Source organism: Microcaecilia unicolor, chromosome 1 (assembly GCF_901765095.1).
Source record: "Microcaecilia unicolor chromosome 1, aMicUni1.1, whole genome shotgun sequence".
NCBI classification, from domain to species: domain Eukaryota; kingdom Metazoa; phylum Chordata; class Amphibia; order Gymnophiona; family Siphonopidae; genus Microcaecilia; species Microcaecilia unicolor.
This window is the reverse complement of record NC_044031.1, coordinates 762395638-762411070: the sequence shown is the minus strand read 5'-3', so window position 1 is coordinate 762411070 and position 15433 is coordinate 762395638. Positions and strand designations below refer to the sequence as shown.

Below are 15433 nucleotides of genomic sequence, written 5' to 3'. Positions count from 1 at the left end.
GTCACAATGGCTTGATTGTCCTATACTTGGCTTACTTTTATTACATAGCTCTTTGAGCAGGGACTGTCTTTCTTCTATGTTTGTGCAGCGCTGCGTACGTCTTGTAGCGCTATAGAAATGCTAAATAGTAGTAGTAGTAATCTTCACCTCACTCTTATGCAGTGCATTTTAGGCCACACTTCAGGGGTGGGGTGATCACTGAGGGACCCACCCCACAATAGCCCTGAGCTCTTTCATTAAAACTTGGGGTCCTTGGCTCAATTTTAGCAGACAATGGAAAAGGTGCCGGCCCTGCTCTTATGCCACTTCACTTGTGAGTTTCCCGGAACTGCGACTGTATCATAACCGGTCTGGGAAATCGAGCAGAGGTCAAAGGATTGTTAAATTGTGGTATCATCACGTTTATAGTGTTTAAAGCTTAAAATGTAAAAAAAAAAAAAAATGTCTCCATATTTTCTATTTCTTATCGGCCGTGACAAACAGAAGGCGCGCCGCTCCGAGCTGCAGAGCATCCCTTCCCCCAGTAGCACCGAGAACCGCACTTCCTTCTTAGCCACCCGGCTTCGCTTCCACACTCAGACTCGGTCCTGAGCAGCGGTTTCCGGTGTGGGGCGGAAGTGACGCAACTGCGCCATGAGCGTGCCTCCTCCTCCCCTAGCCCTAGCCTAGTGGCGTCGGTTGCTAGGAGAAGAAGGTCCGGAGCCGGCGGTGATGGAGAGCTTCGAGCAGGACTTAGTGCGCGCCCTGAGGGAGGTGGTGAGCGGCAGCAACTGGCAGTGTGTAGGCGACAAGGAGAAATTCCGCACGCGCTGTACCAAGTAAGGAAGGGCGTTATATGCCCCCCCCCCCAAGGGACCACCAAAAGGAGGGGCGGGGCAGTGCGTGAAGGGGCGGAGCCAGGCCACCACCATCAGGACCGAGGAGGAGCTTTAATAAACAGGAGTGGAAGGAAGGAAGCCAATGAGGACAGTCTAAGTTTCCCCGTCCCAGCGCAGCCGTCATCCCCGTTCACTCAAAACAAAGCAAGCAAACCTCCATCTGTACCAAGTCGAAAGCTCTTTCAATTGGATAGGCAGTGCCTTTATTATTTATTTTATTTATTTATTGCATTTGTATCCCACAGTTTCCCACCTACTTGCGGGTTCAGTGTGGCTTACAATACATTGTGAATGATGGAAGTACTACTACTACTTAATATTTCTAAAGCGCTACTAGGGTTACGCAGCGCTGTACAATTTAACAAAGAGAGACAGTCCCTGGTCAAGGAGCTTACAATCTAATAGATAAGAGTGAGACAAATATAGGACAATCAAGCCATTGTGACATCACTGATGAGGTTGGCTCTTAGGCATTGGTGGAATGAGGCATTATGACATCACAATCTCAGCTCTGGTTAAATCACTGCTATATGTAATACTACTACTACTACTTAACATTTCTAGAGCGCTACTAGGGTTACGCAGCGCTGTACAATTTAACAAAGAGAGACAGTCCCTGCTCAAAGAGCTTACAATCTAATAGACAAGTGAACGGTCGGTCCGATAGGGGCAGTCAAATTGGGGCAGTCTGGATTCACTGAACGGTAAGGGTTAGGTGCCGAACGCAGCATTGAAGAGGTGGGTTACATTGTGAGGGTTTAGGGTAGACAGTCAGTTCATAATATCATTTGGGGATATAACAATAGAATGTAGCAATGGGGAATGATAGGACGATAGAACAATAGCCAGAGAACGTTAGGGTGGCACAGTTTTATCTGTGGGTAAATTATTAAGTGTGGTGAAAGTATGAGAAGAGAAATTTAGGAGAAGTGTATTTCTATTGATGTGTATGCACCAATACACTTCTCCTAAATTTCTCTTCTCATACTTTCACCACACTTTAAAGGACAAAAGTTGGACTTATTGGACAGCTTTTTAATTTATTTGAAAGCTTCTCTCTGGTCGTCCCCCTTCTCCTCCACCGCTAACTCCAGACTTTGTTCCTTCTATCTTGCAGCACCTTATGCCTGGAACTGTCTTCCTGAGCCCATACGTCTAGTTCCATCTCTACCTGTTTTTAAATCTATGCTGAAGGCTCACCTTTTCACTGTTGCCTTTGGCTCCAAGCCACTACCCATTTGTCCTACTCCCTGTTCCTCTTTACCCTGTATTTCCCTTGCCCGTAATGCCTTGTCTGTCTGTTTTACTTAGATTGTAAGCTCTTTGAGCAGGGACTGTCTCTCTGTGTCAAATGTTCAGCGCTGCGTGCGCCTGGTAGCGCTATATAAATGCTATATATATATATATATATATATTTTATTTGTTACATTTGTATCCCACATTTTCCCACCTATTCGCAGGCTCAATGTGGCTTACATAGTACCGTAAATGGCTTTAGCCGATTCCGGTTTGAACAAATACGGGTATGAACAATACAAGGTGAAATTGTGGTAGAATGGGTCACATGTATGGTAAATACAGTTGGGGGAACTTAGAGAGGAAGAGTTAGGATATGTCCATTACGGTCTTTGGTTACGTTGTGTCGCAGGTATCCAGGAAGAGTTAGGATATGTCCATTACGGGCTTTCGTTATGTTGTGTCGCAAAGTATCCAGGTTTTTTATGTTGGGTCAGTGGGGTATGCTTTTCTGAACAGTTCTGTCTTTAGTACTTTCCGGAAATTTAGGTGGTCGAGCATGGTTTTTACTACTTTTGGTAGTACGTTCCATAGTTGTGCGCTTAAGTAGGAAAAGCTAGTTGCATAAGTGGATTTGTATTTGAGTCCTTTGGTGCTTGGGTAGTGGAGGTTTAGGTATGATCGTGCTGATTTTATGGTGTTTCTGGTTGGCAGGTCAATGAAGTCTATCGTGTACCCCGGTGCTTCGCCATAGATAATTTTGTGAACTGTCGTACAGATTTTGAATGAAATAACAATTGAATATCACTAAAACAGCTTAAAGAATTATTATAGCTAAGCTGGTAGAAACAGCAATTTTAAACTTTGTATTTTGTGCTCATTTTTCTACACTAAAAACTAAATAAATACACTGTATACAATACAGATGGCCAAATTTCAGTGAGGATATCCTGTTTCCTGATGGGTTCATCTTAAATGTTCTAATCTGTCTTGGGAAGCCTGGTGTTATAAAGATGGTGGAATACATTGAAATTAAATGGAAGTACAATTAAACTCTCCTTTCATTGGGGCACATGGAATCACATCTTTATCTGTTTTGTAGAAGTTTACCTTTTAGATACACAAATGGATTATTCTGTTGTTTGAGCATGTTTCAGGGACAAGTGGTTTATAAGTCAAAATAATAAAAATATTTTCTGTCAAACAAATTCTCTCATTTGTTGAAACATAACTAAATGGGCTATAAGCTCCTAATGCAGTCCATTGGTTTTCTTATATTTTGTTCTTGTGATGGCTTACACTGTGCCAAAACTGGAAATACAGTGAGACAGAATAATAGAATTCAGAAACACCCAAAACTTATTTTTTATGTTTTAATCATCTTTATTAAAAGCAAAACATGTTGGTTGATAAGTTTCATACAGAAGAAGAAAAAACAGTAAACCATCCAACATGGCACAATAAAATTTTTTACAGAGAACATACCCCAAAACCCCTTCTCCTCCCATACTCCCCTCCCTCCCTATAAGCCCACCTGACTGTTTCCACCCGCCAAAATAACTCAACAGATGTACAGATCAGTAGGACTCAGCATTTCATAACAAGCACTGCCTCCACTGTATGCAAATCTCTCTCATGAATATTCATTGTCACTATCCTGACAAACCTGACTGCCCTGAGTAACTCCAGGACCAGGTTATCCTAACTACCATGAGAGGCAGACACAGTCGTATAATTAACATAATTTTATTTGTATTTGGGTAATAACTGTGAAAAGGCTATTAAAAATTATATTACAAAGCATGAAGCTGACTTGGTTAATGTCTGCTGTATATCAACCAGTAGTAAATAATAGTAATAAACAGTATTCAGTGCATTTTTATAATATACCACTGCATTCTTCAAAACAGAAGGAGCAAGTTCCCACAAACCATCTTTTTCTCTTTTGATCTAGACACAGGAAAAAAAAACTTTCAAATTCTCCCTGGTTTCAACCTAATACGTTAAATGTGGGATATGAATGTCATAAATAAATAGAAACTCTGAATGTTGAGCACCTGATTCTCATAACATGATGTCTGTTTTAGTGGCCCATTACCAGGAGAAAAAAAAAAATCTCTGCACGAATATAAAATGTGCTAGGGTGTCCCTGTAACCAGCCCCTCCAACTGATCACTGATTTATAACAAATTACAATTCTACCTATGAAAAGTTATTCCGCTATTATACTTCCTGTATGCTGCACAAGCTGGCATGTTTGAAAATATAAGTGAGATTAAATAAAACTGCTACCAACAATAAAGAATGACAAGGTGGATGCAGCAGCTCATAGGTTTGCTTGCTTTGTTTTGAGTGAACAGGGATGACAGCTGCGCTGGGAAGGGGAAACTTAGAGTGATCTAATTGGTTTCAGCGTTCTGACGTCACTTCATCTCCTGTCTATTAAACCTCCTTGATCAGGGCAAGGAGAACTAGGGCGCTTGTGAAGCAGCAATAGAAAGACACAAGGAACCATATCATTTTCAGAAAATAAAAATGTATTTATTTGTGAGAATTTATTTACTGCCTTTTTGAAAAAATTCACCTAAGGTGGTGTACAACAAGAAAAATCTGAACATAGGCAATAGACAATTACAACACTAAAAATATTTAACTTATTGTACAAAGTATGCTACTTACAATGTGAGCTCAACACCATACACAATAAAACATTTTTAATTGGCAGCACAGTGAATGAGCATAATATTTATTATTTTAGATTTGCTCACACTCTTTTTCAGTAGTAGCTTGAGCTGAGTTACATTCAGGTACACTAGGTATCACCCCATCCCTGGAAGTAGGGTTACCATTTTGTGTCCTCTGAAAAAGAGGACACATGTCACGCCCCCTACCCCGCCCCCGCCACGCATCATACCCCGCCCCCGCCACGCCCCCTTCGGGTCCTCGTTCCGCCCCTCTATTCCCCGCCCCCCGTCACATGGTTCCCCCCCCCCTCACATATTCCCCCCCTCACTTACTATCTAGCCCTGGTGGTCTAGTAGGGTCTTCTCTTCGGGGCAGGAAAGAGCCCCCTCTTTCCTGCCCGGAGCGCTGCCTGTCCTTGCCTGCTGCATCCTCCTCGGTCTGGCTGGAGATTCAAAATGGCCACCGAGAGTTGAAGTGGCCTCGCGAGAGTTCAACTCTCGGCGGCCATTTTGAATCCCCAGCCAGACCGAGGAGGATGATAGACAGGGGAGGCAGCGCTCCAGGCAGGAAAGAGGGGGCTCTTTCCTGCCTCGAAGACGTCACTAGACCACCAGGGAACATGGTAAGGAAGGGGAGGGGACGGGAGTAGGGTTACCACGGCGCCGATCGCCCGCCCACACGCGCCTGCCCGCACCCGCGCCCACATTTGTCCAGAAATCCGGACAAACGTGGGTGCAGGCAAAATCCGCCGGACGCCCCGGACATGCCCTCAAAAAGAGGACATGTCCGGGGAAATCCGGACGAATGGTAACCCTACCTGGAAGGCTCACAATCTAATTTTTGTATCTGAGGCAATGGAGGATTAAAGTGACTTGTCCAAGATTATAAGGAGCGGCATTGAACCCAGCACCCCTGGAAGGCAAGCCCAGTATTCTAATGGCTAGGCTACTCCTTCACTCAAATGACACAGAAAAACAGGAGTTGGAGAATAAGGTGACTAACAGTTGCACATGATTGATTGAGATTTATTAACCACCTTTATGTAGTGATTCACTTAAGGCGGAGTACAGCAGATGCAGTTTAACATAGAATTTACAATTTTGTTAACAGCACAACAATAGTAAAATGACCAAATATAAACATAAATACAATAAATGAGGTGAACTTGAAAATGGCAAATTTAAACTTAATATTAGGACTATCATGAAACAGAACTGGTGGAAGGAGGACAATGTCTCCCTACATTCCTCCCCGGGAACTCCGTTCACTGGGTAAATCTCTCTTATCTGCACCCTTCTCCTCACCGCTAACTCCAGACTCCGTTCCTTTTATCTTACTGCACCATATGCCTGGAATAGACTTCCTGAGCCAGTACGTCAAGCTCCATCTACTACTACTACTACTACTTAGCATTTCTATAGCACTGCCAGGGTTACGCAGCGCTGTACAATTTTAAACAAGGGGAAGGACAGTCCCTACTCAAGATGGGCTTTGAGTAAGGACTTGAAAATGGGCAGGGAGGGCGCATGGCGTATGGGTTCGGGAAGTCTGTTCCAGGCATAAGGTGATGCAAGGCAGAAGGGGCGGAGTCTGGAGTTAGCGGTGGTGGAGAAGGGTACAGATAGGAGTGATTTGTCCTGAGAGCGGAGGTTACGGGTGGGGACATACGGGGAAAGGAGGGTGGAGAGGTAATGGGGGGCTGCAGATTGAGTGCACTTGAAAGTCAATAGGAGAAGCTTGAACTGTATACGGTAACGGATCGGGAGCCAGTGAAGTGACTTGAGGAGAGGGGTGATATGAGAGTATCGGTTCACGCGGTAGATAAGACGTGCGGCTGAATTTTGGACAGTTTGGAGGGGGGATAGGTGGCTAAGCGGGAGACCAGCGAGGAGAAGGTTGCAATAGTCAAGACGAGAGGTAACGAGTGAGTGGACGAGGGTTCGGGTGGTCTGTTCAGAGAGGAATGGGCGAATTTTGCTAATATTATAGAGGAAGAAACGACAGGTCTTAGCTGTCTGCTGGATATGGGCAGAGAAGGAGAGGGAGGAGTCGAAAATGACTCCGAGATTGCGGGCTGAGGAGACGGGGAGGATGAGGGCGTTGTCAACAGAGACAGAAAGTGGGGGAAGAGGAGAGGAGGGTTTGGGTGGAAAGACAAGGAGCTCAGTCTTTGCCATGTTCAGTTTCAGATGTCGGTTGGACATCCAGGCAGCGATGTCTGAAAAGCAGGCCGAAACTTTGGCCTGGGTTTCGACTGTGATGTCGGGAGTGGAGAGGTAAAGCTGGGTGTCATCTCTGGCCATCTTCAAATCTAAGCTAAAAGCCCACCTTTTTGATGCTGCTTTTAACTCCTAAACCTTATTCACTTGTTCAGAACCCTTATTTTATCATCCTCACTTTAATATTCCCTTATCTCTTGTTTGTCCTGTTTGTCTGGCCTAATTAGATTGTAAGCTCTGTCGAGCAGGGATTCCGGAATCTTGTTACTCTTTGTCCTTATCTCTTATTTGTCCTGTTTGTCTGTCCTAATTAGATTGTAAGCTCTGTCGAGCAGGGACTGTCTCTTCATGTTCAAGTGTACAGCGCTGCGTACGTCTAGTAGCGCTATATAAATGATAAGTAGTAGTAGTAGTCTTTGGGATTCCGGAATGTTGCTACTCTTTGGGATTCTGAACGGAATGTTGCTACTCTTTGGGATTCCGGAATCTTGTTACTCTTTGTCCTTATCTCTTATTTGTCCTGTTTGTCTGTCCTGTTTAGATTGTAAGCTCTGTTGAGCAGGGACTGTCTCTTCATGTTCAAGTGTACAGCGCTGCGTACGTCTAGTAGCGCTTTAGAAATAATAAGTAGTAGTAGTAGTTATAAATTATATTGCAATGATAAAGTGGATCAAATTGGAGGGGGGGGGGGGTTGTGCTATATGTTAAAGAGGGAATTGAATCAAACAAAATAAACATTGTACATGAAACAGATAGCAACATGGAATCCTTATGGATGGAAATTCCATGTGTGAAGGGAAGGAATATTCTGGTACAGCTGTACTACTGTCTGCCAGGAAAGAACGAACAGACGGATGAACAAATGTTTACAGAAATTAGGGAAGCTGGCAAATTGGGCAACAGTATATTAATGGGTGAAAAAGACGTGAGCATGGAGTGGCCTAGTGGTTAGGGTGGCGGACTTTGGTCATGGGGAACTGAGGAACTGAGTTCGATTCCCACTTCAGGCACAGGCAGCTCCTTGTGACTCTGGGCAAGTCACTTAACCCTCCATTGCCCCATATAAGCTGCATTGAGCCTGCCATGAGTGGGAAAGTGCGGGGTACAAATGTAACAAAAAAAAAAAAATCACCTCTCTTCTACTTTAAGGTCAGAACCCACTGCTGTTTCACAAAAATAGTGGAGAAAAAAGACCTTAGAAAATCCAGAGCTTCAAACACAACAGCTGCATATGAAAAAAGTTGAAAGCTCACCTTTAATCATCGGTCATAAAAAAACAGTCCACAATAAGTTTTATGATCCAAATATCAAACAAAGCAGTGAGTTCCACATGAAAAAGTAGGAAATAAATTTCTAGTCAATTAATTAGTTTCTCAGCAACATAAGCAATTTAGCTAATTAATTTTTACTGCAATTTGCATATCTGTGCTCCTTCATTAGAGACCAAAATGGGAGATTCAAGTAGATGTATAAAATATTACAATCATTCTCTTCTCAGAGTGTGTACTAATTATCTCATTCATTAACATTTAGCTTGAAATTCAAAGAGATTTTATGGTGGTTGACCCAGTGACTGATGCAGAAAGCCATGTGGGAGAGCCACACACTGATGACTGAGCATGCAGCTTCTACCACAAGATTAGCGGGAAAATATTCCATGGCGATGCAGTAAACTAATGAAATACAAATTCAAAGCACAGAATTTGGGCGACATTCAGGGAAATCCTGCTGGACCCGTCCCACAAAGGTTCTGCAGGAAGGGTGCCTTCACTTTGCGCATGTCTCAGGAAAAAAAAAAAACATGGCAGCAAATAGCTCATGTTATTTATTTATTTAATTATTTATGCATTCTTGTATCCCACTGTTATCCAAAAACTGGTTTCGGTTCAAAGTTGCTTACAATTTACATTCTGGTTGAGAATTACAAAGATGGTGTATAGGTTTATGTTGATGGTTTGTGTCAGGATTGCAGGAGGTCAAAATTATTGCTGGACATACTTATACTAATATGAAATCAGTTTGACAATATTAAACCACCTTCTGACCTCTGGTAAACTCTCTCCCCTGTCCTGCAGGAACCATTGAGGATGAAATGGGCCAAATGGTGCTCAGAGAGGCCTGATAGCCCTTTGGTTTCTCAATTACTCTTGATTAACATACCTTTTGTTCCATCTGGGAGCAGGGCTTCAGAGCAACCAAAGCTAGACAGTGTGGCTCCAGGACAACCTGTGAAAGTTGTCACCTTTCCTGACTTCAGAAAATATCTGGAGTTCTGTAAAGGAAATAACTGGGAAAGAGAAGTTTTTGATCTCTCTCTGCTCCTGTTCCCTCTCAGTTCTTATTAGGTATAAAGCAGAGCTCACTAGGGCTCTCCCGCTCTCTCTGTCTTTCTCTGTGCAGCAGAGCACAGAGCTCAGCTTGGGGTCTACTGCCCCCCCCCCCCTCTCTCTCTGTCCCCGGGCACTTCTCTGTGTCCAGGGCACTAGGTCTCCCTCTTTCTTTCTCCCTGCAGCAGAGGGCACGGGACTCTGCTGAGCTGTCTTTGTTTCTTCTTCTTTCTCTGCACACCTCCATCTTTAGCCACCAGAGCACCTGGCTCTGCTCCCCCCCTTCTCAGACAGCCCTAGTCCAAGGTTTCTTTTTTCCTATGAACAAACACCCTATCCTTTCTTTCTCCCTCCCTCTAAACACACACCCCAAGACAGCTTGTACCCTTTTTCCTGTACTAAGTGCTGTGAGCCAATACATATATGCAAATATAATATACTTTATATATCCAAATCTGTGTGGATTGCTTATTCTTTGGGAACCCACTGCCTCTGTGAAGTGGACCCCGGGACCACCCTAGACAACGATAGCTGACAGTTTGCAGTTTACATTTTGGTTGAAAATTACATGACGGTTTTCAATTGTGAAGTGGAAAGGACAACGATTACCTTTTTAGTTAGTTGTACAATTTTTTTAAAAGGTATGTTTTCAGTTCTTTTCTGAACTGAAGATAATTGGTGATGCTTCTTATGATCTTTGCTGTTGAGTTCCACCACTTGGAACCCAGGTAACTAAATCCAGGCATGTAGATAGTTTTATGTTTCTGCAGTTGGGTAGGGGGAGAAGTAGGTGGTTTCTGGGCATGCGTTTCTTGGGGATAGCTCGATCATATCTAGCATATGTTCAGGAGACATATCAAATATCTTATAGATGATGGTGCTAGCTTTGAAGATTAGTCTTGCCTTGATTGGCAGCTGGTGTAGTATTTCGAGCAGTGGGGTAGCTCTTTCATATTTTGTCTTTTTGAATATTGGCCTTGCTGCCGTGTTTTGGACGGTTTGCGGCGATTTCAGTGTGTTTTCCTTGCACCCTACGAATGCTGCATTACAGTAGTCTAGTTGTGATAGTATTGTCAGTTGTTATCCTGAACACTTATCTAGGAAAACAGTCTCTTGTCCTTCTCAGTTTCCATAGTATTCTGAAGCATTTTGTTATTACTACTGATATTTGACTGTCCACTGATAGGTGTTTGTCAAGAAAGATTCCTAGTATTTTAGCTGTGTTTCAATTTGGTATGTTTGATGGTTGATTGAGCAGGGACTGTCTTTTCATGTATGGTGTACAGCGCTGCGTATGCCTTGTAGCGCTATAGAAGTGATAAGTAGTAGTAGTAGATTGTGAAGTTTTGGTACGATGTGAGATTGTACTGGTTTGATAAAACGAGGAATTTTGTTTTGTCTCCGTTTAGTTTGAGTTTAAATGTTGTTGCCCAGTTTTCCATGAAGTCCAGGCCCGTTTTAACTTTATCCAGTATTATTTCAAAACTAATTTCACTTTTACTGGGCCGTGTCAGCCACAAGCGCTGCTTCATAAACAGACCACTTAGTTATTTAAGTTAGATAATTGAAATATGGAGGCAAAAAGTAAAGGGCTAGGATTAGCTGGGATAAATAGGAGTACTGGGAGGTGGGATGAGGTGAAAAATTAATGCCATGAGTTTGTTTGAGAAGAGTGTTTATTTCCTTAAAGGCTAGCTAGCCTAAAGAAGCAAGTTTTCAATACTACTACTACTTAACATTTCTAAAGCGCTACTAGGGTTATGCAGCGCTGTCGGTTTCACAAAGAAGGACGGTCCCTGCTCAAAGGAGCTTACAATCTAATGGACAACATGTGCAGATAGTCAGATTGGGGCAGTCTAGAATTCCTGGATAGAGGTGAAATGGTTAGGTGCCGACGGTGACATTGTAGAGATGGGCTTTAATACACTTCTGAATAACAAATAATCATTGGTGCATGTGATGGTTTTTAGGTAAGGAGTTTCAAATTTTAGTGCCTTGATATGAAAATTTAGCAGTATGGATTGTTTTGTAGGTGACTTTCTTACAAGTCAGAAAATATAGGCTAAGGTATTCTTGAGATGATTTAGAGGCATTGCGTGAGGGTGATTCAGTGAGGTTGTTCATGTACATTGGGGCTGACCCATACAAAATTTTGTGAATGAGGGTACATAGCTTGAATGATATTCTATCTTTTATTGGCAAACAATGCAAATCGTACAGAAGGGGGGGGGGGGTTGCTTTGGTACATAAGTACATAAGTACATAAGTAGTGCCATACTGGGAAAGACCAAAGGTCCATCTAGCCCAGCATCCTGTCACCGACAGTGGCCAATCCAGGTCAAGGGCACCTGGCACGCTCCCCAAACGTAAAAACATTCCAGACAAGTTATACCTAAAAATGCGGAATTTTTCCAAGTCCATTTAATAGCGGTCTATGGACTTGTCCTTTAGGAATCTATCTAACCCCTTTTTAAACTCCGTCAAGCTAACCGCCCGTACCACGTTCTCCGGCAACGAATTCCAGAGTCTAATTACACGTTGGGTGAAGAAAAATTTTCTCCGATTCGTTTTCAATTTACCACACTGTAGCTTCAACTCATGCCCTCTAGTCCTAGTATTTTTGGATAGCGTGAACAGTCGCTTCACATCCACCCGATCCATTCCACTCATTATTTTATACACTTCTATCATATCTCCCCTCAGCCGTCTCTTCTCCAAGCTGAAAAGCCCTAGCCTTCTCAGCCTCTCTTCATAGGAAAGTCGTCCCATCCCCACTATCATTTTCGTCGCCCTTCGCTGTACCTTTTCCAATTCTACTATATCTTTTTTGAGATACGGAGACCAGTACTGAAGTGTGGTAGTCTGAATATGAGACGTGTCGCCGTGTTTTGAGTGGATTGTAGTTTTTTTTAGGAGATCCCCTTTAAGTCCTACGTAAATAGAGTTGCAGTAATCAAATTTTGTTAGGACTAAGGATTGAGGTAGGGTACGAAAGACTGATTTTGTGAAGAATGGTCTTGGTCTTAGTTTCCTCAGTTTCCATACTAAATTGAAGATACTTGATACCACTTTGGAAATTTGGTTATGTAGAGTGAGGAACTGGTCTATTGTGATTCCTAAGATTTTTATACCTGAGTCATGGGGATATGTGATGTCTCAGTGGTAAATGATTTAAGATTTAAAGCATGATGAGGATTAGTAACTAATAAGAATTTAGTTTTATCAGTGTTGAGTTTTAATTTGAAGTTGGATGCCCAAGATTTATTTATTTATTTATTTATTTATTTATTGCATTTGTACCCTACATTTTCCCACCTATTTGCAGGCTCAATGTGGCTTACATAGCACCATGAGGCATAAGCCGCCTCCAGTGATGAAACAAATACAGAGTGATGTGGTAGAGAGTGAGATGTGTGTGTTAGAGACATATAATAGAATCGAGAGAAGAAGAGTTATATAATGTTCGTTGCAGGTTATGGTTTCGTTGTGTTGTTGGGTCTAGGCACTTAAGTTGGATCAGTAAGGTATGCCTTCTCGAACAGGTTGGTCTTTAGTGATTTCCGGAAGTTGAGGTAATCATGTGTTGTCTTTATGGCTTTTGGTAATGTGTTCCAAAGTTGTGTGCTTATATAGGAGAAGCTGGATCCGTGGATTGATTTATACTTGAGTTCCTTGCAACTGGGGTGGTGAAGATTTAGGTATGATCGTGATGATCCAATTGTGTTTCTTTTTGGTAGGTCTATAAGGTCAGACATATAACCCGGTTCTTCGCCATAGATAATCTTGTGGACCAGAGTGCAGATTTTGAAAGTAATATGTTCTTTGATTGGGAGCCAGTGCAGTTTTTCTCGTAGTGGTTTGGCGCTGTCGAATTGTGATTTTCCAAATATGAGCCTGGCTGCTGTGTTTTGAGCATTCCATTACAGACCTAATCTGATGATATGAGTAATTTCATTTATTTTTTTAGTGAATGGAATATAGATGGTAACATTGTCTGCATAAATGAATCTTGGGAGACCGTTTTTCTCCAGTAAGTTGCCTAATGGTATCAACCTGATGTTAAATAGGATGGGGGACAATGGAGAGCCCAGGGGCACTCCACAAACAGGGGACCATGCTGATGAAATTGTACCTGATTGTTTCACCTGGTATGATATAGACCTTAGGAAGCCTGAGAACCATTTTCTTACAGCTCCACAGATTCCGTAATGGTCAAGGATGTTTAGAAAGATATTATGATGATCAACAGTGTCAGAGGCACTGGACATATCAAACTAGAGTATTAATATTTTATTACCAAAGCTAAGTTCTCATCTAAATTTAGCTAGGAGGGTGGTGAGAACAGTTTTGGTAATGTGAGAAGGTCTAAAACTGGATTTTGAGCTATGTAAAATGGAGTGAAGTTGGAGATAGTCCATTAGTTGGTGCGTGGGATTGAAGCCATTGGTCTGTAGTTAGAGACTACACTTAGGCTGGTTTGGGTATTCTTCGGTATGGGAATCAAAATAATATTGCCATTTTGAGGGAGGGGGGGAATAGGCTCTGAGATAGCATTAAAGTTATGTTTGAGTGCAAATAGCTTATAAGTAAATTAGGGGCTGATTTGAGAAGGTAACGAAGGCAGTTATAGTGCATTTGTGAAGAGTGCATTTGATTTGATCAGTTGTAAGCGGGTGAAGGGCCGACCAGATTCCGTCTGCTTAGGAGCATAGTGGTGAAGGATCATATAGATTAAGAGTTATTTAGTTCTTGTCTGATATTAGTTATTTTCTGCTTGAAATATGACGCCAATTGGTCAGTTGTTGGAGTGGGTTCGTTTGTAGTAGTTACAGGTTGACTATTCAGTAGCTTATTTACTAGTGTGTAAAGTTATGCACTAACTATTTTTTTGCTTATAAATTTTGAATAGTAAGTGTTTTTTGCTTTGATAATCACGCTCGTTTATGATTTTTCGAGTTTGTTTTTCCAATTAGTCCATTGTTCATTGGATTTGTTTTTGATCTAAATTCTTTCTTTCTTTCTTTCTTTCTTTCTTTCTTTCTTTCTTTCTTTCTTTCTTTCTTTCTTATCTCATATTTTCCCACCTATTTGCAGGCTCAATGTGGCTTACAAAGTACCGTAAAGGCGTTTGCCATTTCAATTGATAACAAATACAAGATTGTGTTGAGGTCACATGAGGTAGAAGTGAATCAAGCGTCATGAGGTTGAGGGGAAAGAGGAAAGTAAATTGTCCAGTACGATCATTGATTATGGTGTGTTGCTGGGTGTGAGGATTTATATTAGATTGGTGGGATAAGAGTTTTTGAAGAGGTGGGTTTTCAATGATTTCCTGAAGTTTAGGTGGTCGTTTATTGTTTTCGCTGCATACGGGAGTCCATTCCATAGTTGTGCACTTATGTAGGAGAAGCTGGATGCATAAGTTGTTTTGTATTTTAGCCCTTTGCCATTTGGGTAATGTAGGTTTAGGTATGATCGTGCTGATCTGAGTCTGTTTCTAGTTGGTAGATCTATGAGGTCTGGCATGTATCTTGGGACTACGCCGTAGATGATTTTGTGGACCAAAGTGCAAATTTTGAAGATGATCCGTTCTTTGACTGGGAGCCAGTGCAGCTTTTCTCGAAGGGGTTTAGCACTTTCAAATCGTGTTTTACCATATATCAGTTTGAAATGCAAAGTGGATGGATAATATCAAGGAAGTCACAAATGTGTCTTTGCAGCAACTTTGTGAAGCAGGTGTTGCTAGCTAATCTTGGAAAAACATAATCAATCAAGTCACCAGGAGCCAAGGTTGACCTGATGGCATTTAAAAACAGCAGTCATATCCATCTCTTTTTGGATACACCTGTTTAGATCCTTTCATCTCATTCCTTAGGGCTTATGGTATGGTCTGCACTGTTTTGGTAACCTTCACTGAGTCGCCTCTACTCTAGACCTGTTCTTTTGTACATATGACCTCCAGAACTGGACTCAGTATATTAGAGGATTATCTAATGATCTTCACAGAAACTTTATTGGCTCCTTTTATTTCTGCTGCTAATACCTCTGCCTATGCACCCTAACGGTTTTCCCATCCTCGGTAACATATATT

The 15433-nt window shown here is 42.1% G+C and overlaps 1 protein-coding gene across 1 annotated transcript in view; it reads left to right on the top strand.

Moving 5' to 3' along the window:
* Positions 1 to 638: 638 nt before the first annotated feature.
* Positions 639 to 15433, top strand: part of LOC115460690 (uncharacterized protein HI_0077-like) — an 86249-nt gene continuing 71454 nt past the window's right edge. Inside the window, exon 1 of the mRNA XM_030190457.1 lies at positions 639 to 818. Within this exon, the coding sequence (XP_030046317.1) occupies positions 712 to 818 (107 nt within the window). The 5' untranslated portion in view covers positions 639 to 711. The remainder of the gene's footprint in view (positions 819 to 15433) is intronic.